This window comes from Pomacea canaliculata, linkage group LG12, assembly GCF_003073045.1.
Source record: "Pomacea canaliculata isolate SZHN2017 linkage group LG12, ASM307304v1, whole genome shotgun sequence".
NCBI classification, from domain to species: Eukaryota; Metazoa; Mollusca; class Gastropoda; order Architaenioglossa; family Ampullariidae; genus Pomacea; species Pomacea canaliculata.
In genome coordinates, this window is record NC_037601.1 from 1,779,962 (window position 1) to 1,789,287 (window position 9,326).

Genomic DNA, 9,326 nt, shown 5'->3' on the forward strand with positions numbered 1-9,326 from the left:
CAACTCAAAGTGCATCCTGGCTGTGTACGCCAGTATCTGTTACTCGATGTAAGTGCACAGTCTGCTTGAAGAGGAATGAAGAGACATTTTGGGTGAAAAGTTTTGGAAATGCTTTGAATGTAAGGCACATATGTTAAGGATTGCACTGAGATTTCTTGTTGCTAATCACATTTTCAACACAACAATTACAAACATCATTTTAGAACCTGATGATAATATTAATAATAATAATAATCAGCATGCACATAGCCCCTCCTGATGGAGAGTTCCTGGCATTTACAAAGTGTCTACACACCTATAACACACATGCACATCCAGCTGATCAACCACCGAAACATATGGCATACATTCAAAGACTAATAGCAAGTCAGAGGATGAGGAGTGGGTGGAAATACTTGCAGAGCAAGTAGACATACTGGGGGAAAAAAAAAATCAAAATTTTCTGCAAAGTTAGTCAGTTTTGAAGAGCTATTTGACTCTATTGCACCCCTAAGCACGCTAATGCTAAAAAAGATTTTTACACCAAGCAGAATTAGTATAACTGAATAACAAAAATAAATTTTATAGTTGTAACATTTACCAACTGGTAGCAATGCTATTGCCAAAGTACCCTTTACAAAAAATAATAATTAAAAAGCAAAGAAAAAAACAGTCTCTACTGTCTACCAGGGTAGGTTCAGACAGAAACAGGAAAAATAAAAATAATTAGCTAAATCAAAAACATATAAAAAAATATAGCAACTGAAGTTGGCTGCTGTCTATGACTGTCTCCTGCTTGAGAAAGGTGTGTGTGTGTAAATGCACGTTTCCATAAGAGGGAAGCAGCTGCATGCAACCCAAAAGCATACACCCACAACCAAACGCAGGGTGCATGAAAATGGCTCTGTCAAGATGTCTCAGGTCAAAGTTGACGACTCAGTCACAATAGTCATCACAGTCCCAAGTAATTCTTTACTCAGACAAAAATTGTGATATCGCTGATGCAGCTGTGAGTTCTCCGTGACAAACAGTGCCATGTTGCTTTGTCCAGAAACATTTCTGGGGGTCATCTGATTGACCATCGCTTGTTCATGATGCAGATTTACAGCAGCAGCTCCTGTATTCTGCTCATCTGTCTTGCAGTCTAGAAGCATCTGAGTGGATAGCCCACATGGTTCAAATCCTTGGGAGGAAACACACAAAAAGCCCTGTGACAACTGCTCTGGTGACAATGACTTTGGGAATGACTGTGCCGCTGGACTATTGTTTGCTGTTATATAGCTGTCATGCAAGTCTGGGGATGAACAGGTAAATGACACATCTGGATGACTCGCAGAAGATGCCTAAACAAGAAAAAAAAAATCACCTGTAAACTTATGTCTTTGTTTTCATTTAAGATATTTTAATGTTTTTTGCTCTCATCACATATATATTTTCACAAAGCAATATAGCAAGTGAAAAGCCAGCACACTACTGTGTATCTTACACTAATGTATAATGACTATGATACAATGTATGCCTTAAACTAATGTATCATGTCTGAAAATTTATCACCATAATCCTCCATCATCAAAAGAAGATATACACCGATTCTGTTTGTAAAAGTAAAATATGTGATAGGAGTAGAGCTGCAGCAATCAAACACCCTTTGAATGCAGATTTTGTTATTAGTGTAACAACTGCAAGTTTTAAAATGCCATAGGAAAGGAAAGAGGAACTTGACTGAGCCCTCATCATCTTCTAACAGGTGATTCTGAAGCAGATAGTTGAATGGTTAGAGGACTGGCTCCACAACTGAAGTACTGCACACCAGCCAGACGAACACTCCTGTGATGCAGCATACTAACCCCTAGTTGACCCAGCTGTTGAATGGGTATCTCACCTCACAGAGGGGTAGGGAAGGAAATAAACAGCTGGCCCAAAGATAGGTGTAGTTTCTTACACCTCACTCCCAGTGGTTGGAAGGTTACAGGACTGCATTTCCTTCACGTTCTCTGCACCTTTTAAAACTCCCAATAATATATAAGCTAAAAATCTGATACGAACAAAATTTTCGTAACGCCCACGTGAACCACGTGACCGACAGCGTGTCATCATTCGCGCTCGAGACACAGTACGATCGGACCTATGCGCAATGTAAGATAATCCTTCATGACTACTCTTCCTGTCCTCTCTCCACAACTCTCCCAACTCTTCCAACCACGCCGTCAAACGTCAAGTTTTCTGGCCTCCCAAATCTCTGAGTTGATAAAACATCAAAACATTCAGAGACTTTGCTTTATGGCTACTCATTTTTTTTTACTCACATTTTTACATATGGATAAAATTATAGAAACAACTCATTTTTGGATGAGATATTTAAAAAGAAATTTGAAACTACTTTTTCCAGCTCCAGCCAAACCCATCGTTTAGAAAAAGAAAAACAGTACCTGTGAAGAATTGGTGGTTATCTGCTCTGCACAAGTACTGTCTTCTGGTTGATCGCTTGCCCCTGCTGCTGTTTCCAAAATATCAGTGCTGGACACCACAACCTCCACATTTCTGGAAGGTTCAGGCCTCTTTCCAACTTCTTGGTTTTCTTGTTCACAAAGATGCTTTGACAGTACAGTACTGAGGCTATGCAATCAGCTGCTGCCTTCTGCTTATTGCCATCCACATCAACACTTGCCTTGTCCTTCATCTTCAGAACAATTGGTTCTGATGAAAGTCAGCAGTGTATGATGCTGTTATCCCACTACTGTCTGAAAATCTAGTAGTTACATCTTCCTTGTGACGTCCTTGCCTGCTGCTCTCATATGGATGGTCCTTGCTGCTAGATGATAACGCAGTATCTTCAGAATGACATTCCTTCAAAACGGTGTAAACTAGCTTATTCTCACTTGAGGCATTGGACTCTCCCATACCTTGCGTGACCTTATTACGCGCAGCATGACAGTCTACCAGCAAATCTTCCTGAGGAAAATTATAAGAAATATCCATTTCACTGGAACAAACAAATGAAATTTCAGAATCAATTGCTTCCTTCTCACTTATCTTTGCATTTGTGACACTGCTGTCATGCCAAGCTTCTACTGACTTGCACACAGAGATCTGGTCCTTTGACCAATCTTTATGTTTCTGTGCTGGCATGTCTGTATCTGTTGAAGAACAATTTTGTGCTTGGGATGACCTGCTAGAAGTCTTTAGAGTTGAAATTTCTGTAAAAAGCTGCATGGGACTACAGCTGCTGTCCTCACAAAGATGATGGTGTCCAGATGATGCAACACAATCCTCTTGTGCAGAAGACACATGGTAGTCATCCTTCCATTCTAAAAAAAAAAATTAATCAATTTGGTAACTGATCTATTGTGGCCTTATGCTCCTTGAGGAGTAACAAGGACTAAACTAACTGATCTATGCCACAAAAATACTTATTATTTCAAATGTGTGTGCATGTGCATGTGCATGTGTTTATGAACATGTGTATACAAATGCACATGATGAAATATCTCTGAATGAATTATGCACATAATAATGAGGTCACAGAACTACTGCAGTTATTATTTCAAGTATCTGCTGCATGCAGAAATATTTTGGTGTTTTTTTGCTCTTCAAATACCTGGCAAAGAATCCAGTAACATCTTGTCTTCTTGACTAACCATCAAGCGACCAGCATGAAGTGTGACACTCAGCAGCTGCTGTACCTTCCACTCCAAATGTTTTTGTTCTACAAGTGTTAAAAATTCTTTGTTACCATTACATCAGCCCAAACTGGTGCATAACAACAATAATAATATTAAATGAATTTGTAAATAGCATTTCCCTTTGTGGATGTGAGCTCAATGTGCTGCACATAAAAGAGTATAAGATAAACTGACAGTCAACCATACAAGAGGCATAACCATCAGTAAATGGATGAAACCATGACAAACACAAAGTGAATGAAGATAAAGAACTGAGGAACAGAATAGTATGCTTGATTATGCAAGCTATTTTAAAAAGAGATGTGTTTTGGGGCTGAATTTGAAGGCTTTGAATGTAGACTCAGATGAAAAAGGAAAGGGAAGGAAATTCTGAAAAGAGGGGTCTGAGAGGGAACATCTGATGAACTTGCTTCTGATGCCTGGCACAGAAGGTAGGGTAATGCAATCAGACCGAAGAGAATGATTTGTGAGGTAAATCTAATGAAATGATTTCAATCTGACCTGAGAAATGGTGCTGTGCATTCCCATTCTGATCTGCCAAGCTTGATGCTGTCTGGCTTGTGTCTTGCCTGCTGGCAATGGGACCCCTGCATAGTAGTTGATTTCTGGGTTTTATCTTCTGACGGAACAGTAGTACCACATTCGGGTTTAAGATCACACACATCTTGTTGACACTTCTTTGCTTTGTTATTACACTGAGATCCATGAACACTGAAATGTTTGATGGGGATATGAGGCAAAAACAGCAGCCTATCAGTTACATTTGTGTGCTTTATTTTGATCCTCTTTTGTCTGTTTTTGAGTGGCCTAGGATTTAAAAGACTTGCAGACCCTTGATGGCCCTGAATGCCATAACCTCGATAACATGGTGTTGGGTATAAGAAGTTTGTGATTTCTGATTGTCTATCAAATGAGGTTTGATCAACTGAAGACAATGTACACATGACAGGACTTGTTGACCATGATGATGATTTCTCTTCGATATCATCCTGCTCCAAATGTGGCATGACTGTTGATGGGACAAACTCAGGTGAATCCCCATTTGCTTTATGCTGAAGAAGTGATATGTTCACAGAACATGGCTGTGGTCCCAGCTTGAAATCTGTTTCAAGACTTGGCTTTCCCATTTCTATAATGAGTTGTGTGGCAGACAAAGTCTCTGAAGAGCTCTCTGATTGTTTTCTGTAGATGAAACACAACAATGACAATCTTCTCAAAGAATACACAGGATAAATTTGGAATTTAGGATCTGCAGTCCTACCATCAACAACTTTCTCAAAACTTGATCATTCAATGGTTTTCCCAAAAAATTTTTCTGTACCCTTTAACAACCGGAACACCTACTGTAACACTACCTGACCGACCTATTTGTTATTCTGAACTTTGTATAAAACTGAATAACAGAATTAAAATTTCACCTATCTGTATGCTATCTCTTTTTATTTTATTGTGTAAATCTGTATCAGATAGTCCAGTCACAGATCAGGTAGTCCAAAATACTATACAGCAAATTTCATATAGTTTGCAATACAAAAGCTGTTGGATGGATGTTTTACAAAAAAAGATAAAAAGAGAAGGTAGTCTCAAGACCTTATGGTCACAGTAGAGCGAGAAGTTAAAGCCCTTGCTTATTTATGGACCAGCTATGGTAAGTTCAGTGCTTGTATCCTCTCCCTTGCTGCCTGATCTTCCCCACCCCTCTAAAACAGGGGCAGGGAATATCTGGCCTGCAGGCTGTACAAGGCCCACAGAATCATTTCGTCCGGCCTAGCCAAGGTAACCGCAGGTGGGACTCAAAATTCAGCAAATCTAAAAGCTTTTTTCAAAGCAACATAAATTTATATAAGTGAATCAAAATAATAATGTCAATTCTGAGGGACAAGCAAGGAACAAACATTATGGGATAGACAAGACTCACAGGACAGACATATGTTTTTTGTCTTATGCTCAAGGACAATCTGCCTGTTTGGCATTAAATCAGAGGACAGTCAGTAATGCCAGCTAGAGTTGGAGTGTACAAGTTGCAAGCCTATTAACACACTGTGACAAAACTACAGCTTGACCAAATATGGCAGGCTAATTTTAAGCTGATAATTTTACATGGCCCATGAGTAGTGTTTTAAATATCAAAATGGCCCTTAGCAGTAAAAGGGTTTCCCACCCCTGCTCTACAAAGATGTGTCCACAGCACAGTGTGACTGTCCATGATATGACTATGTTCTTACAATAATAATAATAAACGTTCATTTACAGAGCACCCTCCCCACCAACAAAGGCTAGATATTTGCAAACCAAATACTGGACAACTGTAATATAATGCACAAAATGTTGATAAATCAATGCCATGTAAATCACCAGTCAAAAGGCATCAGAAAATTACCTGCAGAGTTCTACCAACTGAGCCGATTTTTGTGATACGTCTAAATCAGTCATTCTGCAACAGGTAATAAAATAGTTATGAATGAACAAAAAACCCTTGATAACCCTGCCTAATGACCTATCATCAAAGGCTGTATGCCTTGTCACAAATAGAGATGATTTGAGAGACCTGCTTGGTAAAAAAGTATTATCATGTTATCAGTTTTAGAGGATGTGCATAGATTGTAAGCAAAGACACTGTACATATTAGCAGTGCCATGGTGTCGTCTGTTTGCTGATGCTTGTTTTTTTGTGTTTCTTTCTTATGGTTAACTGTTCATTTGCAGTCTTTTGTACATAACAAATTGAGCTTGCCTCTGCAAGAGGATAAATGCTCTACAAATTCAATTATTTACTCACATGTATGGCAAGTAGTGTTTACATCTGAAGGTCTTCATAAAACTGGTCACCATAAACTCGTGAATGAGCAGCAAGAACCTCCCAGAACCTTCCTCATTTTCCTGATGACAAATCATCTTCTGCATTACAAGGAGTTACCTCTGAAGAAGTATAATTGTCTACATTATGGTACAACTAAATAGCATTTGATGCAGGATATCTGAGTTATTAACACCTTATCATCCCAGTTCGGTCTCTCTGATCTGATCATGCTGACTTAACTGATGCTGATTTCTGCATGTGCCATCTGACTGGATTAGTTAAACTGGTGTTGAGGGATATCGGTAATGGCCTAATCTCCACCCTCAGTTCCTGGAGGAGCCTACGCTCCTGTAGGATATGCTCTGTAGTTTTCTCTGCATCTCTACAGAAGCATATATGACAGCAACAAAACAAACCTCAGCCTCTGCTGGCTGATAGATGCTTTTGTACTTTTTCAACAAGACAAAGCCTTGGTCAAGCGATGGAGGACTGCCAATGCTGCCCTCAAACCTGCAACAGTGACAATGCAAACATCCTATCTATATCATACTAGTCATTACTAAGCTAATATATTTTCAGAATTGTAACACAACAAGGCTTACACTTTCAACTTACATATCTTTCTAAATTCTTGAACTGTAACACTTTTTACCATTTTCACAAACATGATTCAGGCTGAACATGTGCTTGTGGCACCTCCTAAAAAATATTTGATGCATTAAAAAAGTACATTTGTGAATCACTGTGCATCAAGATTTACCATGCTTTAGCTGATATTTATTTATTGTAACTTTCAAAAGCTAAAGTCAACTGTCGGGTTAGTCAAAACATCTACTTTTGAGGCCTTCCTTAACTCGGCAGATGTACAGAGAATACTCACAAGGAGCATGCTCTTGCACTTAAAACAAGAATGAGACATGGACAGCACATGAAGGACGGAAGAATAAACAACAGTACTGACTATAAATAGAAGACAAATATAGAAAACGTAAAGAGGAACCAAGAAGCAAGAACTGAGGATATTGTGATTCTGCAGAGGAAGACGAGTAGGAAAAAAGCAATAAGCAGGGGGTAGCCAGTGCAGAAAACAAAGGTGAGAAGTGAACATATGGTCCCCTTTCCTAGCTCTAAGCACCAGATGTGCAGTGGAGCTCTTTACTTTTTGGAGTTTAAAGATAAAGCATGAGGGGCAGCCTACGAACAAGGTTTGCAGTAATCAAGCTGAGAAAGAACAAATGCACAAACAAGAGTTTTGATAGTGCATGTAGACAAAAGTGATGGATGGCACTGACTGATCTTATGTAGCTCATAATAGGCAGACTAACAGACAGCTGTAATTTGTCTATCAAAGGTCATGTCTGAGTGACAATGGATAGGATTAGGATTAATCAATGTATCGGACTTCTATTTCTACTTACCTTCCATCAGATGCATGCCAACTGTCTGTGGCAAACAAGCCCTTCATGGTAAACTCACTATCTGTGATGTCCACAATCAACTGTCATCTGCTAAAGTCTTGCATTTCTAACAAGAAAGTAAAATATGCAGAGCATTATACAACAACAAAATGCTGTCCAGACTTTTCAATCTAAAGTGATTAAGCTATTCTACGAGCTCACTCAAATACTTTTATTGTTTATGCTTACTACATAACTGAAAAATATTGGGAACAATAAAACTGATCTATTAAACTGATTTCTAGCTGTACCTCTTAAATATAAGTTCTTCTCTGTATAACTATCAGTTGCATTTTTCCTTCAGTATTGAACTATCATGTGAAACATTTCCAACTGCACAAGTGTAAGTTAAGTTTTTGGAATGTTTCATATAAAGTTAAAATATTCAGATGCATGTTAAAATAGCACACTAAAAAAAAGTATCAACATGTTAGTACAAATACTAGAATGTTGAAGGCAAAATCAAATGAAAAAATGTGCTACATATTACTAGCTACTGTACCTAGTCTTGTTCATATGAACTATATGCTATTATTAGTCTCATTCATATGAGCTATATATTACTATTAATAATTACTGTACCCAATGTTATTCATGTTTACTGATAAATCTTACGGTTGTTAGATTACCCATAAACTTAAATACATGAATTAGCCTAAAATATTGATATCCTTAGCTTTTCTTTGAACTGTTTCACTAAGCAGATAGGTGGCGGTTTTGTCTTACAATGATTATTCCATTCCTACCCTGCTTCTATCGCTTTTTGTTCGTTGTTTCTACTGTATTAAACATCGCATATGACTCATGTTGGTCTTCTCGTTCTTGTATGAATGGGTAAGCAAAAAGTGTGATACAAACTTTTGGGTTAGTTATGTAAATTGTTACGTTAATTTTAACACAGTGCTTCAGTTTAAAATTTTGAAGAGTTAGGCCATTGTGACATTTAACATCGTAAACATGAAACGTCTTCTCTATTTGTCCCAAAAACAAAAAGCCATTATCCAACGTCTGAAGCCAAGAATAACTATTTTGGTGCCTTCCATTAATAGCACTTGTTAATATTTGAATAAGCGCACTGACTTTAGCTAAAGCACAAAATGCATGGCACGATATATCCAAATCTCACAGACCGTACACCTTGTACTCGATCGTAAACAAACCCCCTCATCCTTACCCCAAGAACTTTGGCAGTAGCGGGGAAAACTTTTGCGTTTTCCTGCATTATGCATTTCTTAAAGAAGGGGATCATTTTTTTATCGTCTTAGAGTAAACGTCCGTTTGTTTTCTTTCCTATTGTGTTGTGTTTCAGACGACACATTAAACAGTTCGTTAGATAACGTCTGCAATCCCCGCTTAACTCGCGAGTTCCCGCCCTTTCTTAGTTAATCTCTAACACCTTTTCACACCT

The 9,326-nt window shown here is 38.3% G+C and overlaps 1 protein-coding gene across 1 annotated transcript; it reads right to left on the reverse strand.

Moving 5' to 3' along the window:
* Window positions 1-152: 152 nt before the first annotated feature.
* Window positions 153-9,266, reverse strand: LOC112576634. Its single transcript, XM_025259238.1, has 9 exons — window positions 9,093-9,266; window positions 7,880-7,985; window positions 6,878-6,971; window positions 6,441-6,541; window positions 6,043-6,096; window positions 4,164-4,844; window positions 3,618-3,685; window positions 2,409-3,287; window positions 153-1,322 (listed from the first exon to the last, which is right to left on the reverse strand). The coding sequence occupies exons 2-8, from the start codon at window positions 7,924-7,926 to the stop codon at window positions 2,662-2,664; spliced, it is 1,671 nt and encodes a 556-aa protein (XP_025115023.1). The 5' UTR covers window positions 7,927-7,985; window positions 9,093-9,266; the 3' UTR covers window positions 153-1,322; window positions 2,409-2,661.
* Between the last annotated feature and the right edge of the window lie 60 nt (window positions 9,267-9,326).

Excerpts from the sequence above, each read along its gene's own strand:
- LOC112576634 (XM_025259238.1), bottom strand. The coding sequence starts at position 7,926 with ATGAAGGGCTTGTTTGCCACAGACAGTTGGCATGCATCTGATGGAAG. Across the intron at positions 6,542-6,877 it reads ATCAGCCAGCAGAGGCTGAG|GAAAATGAGGAAGGTTCTGG; the intron begins GTTTGTTTTGTT and ends ATTTGTCATCAG. Across the intron at positions 6,097-6,440 it reads AAACACTACTTGCCATACAT|AATGACTGATTTAGACGTAT; the intron begins GTGAGTAAATAA and ends TACCTGTTGCAG.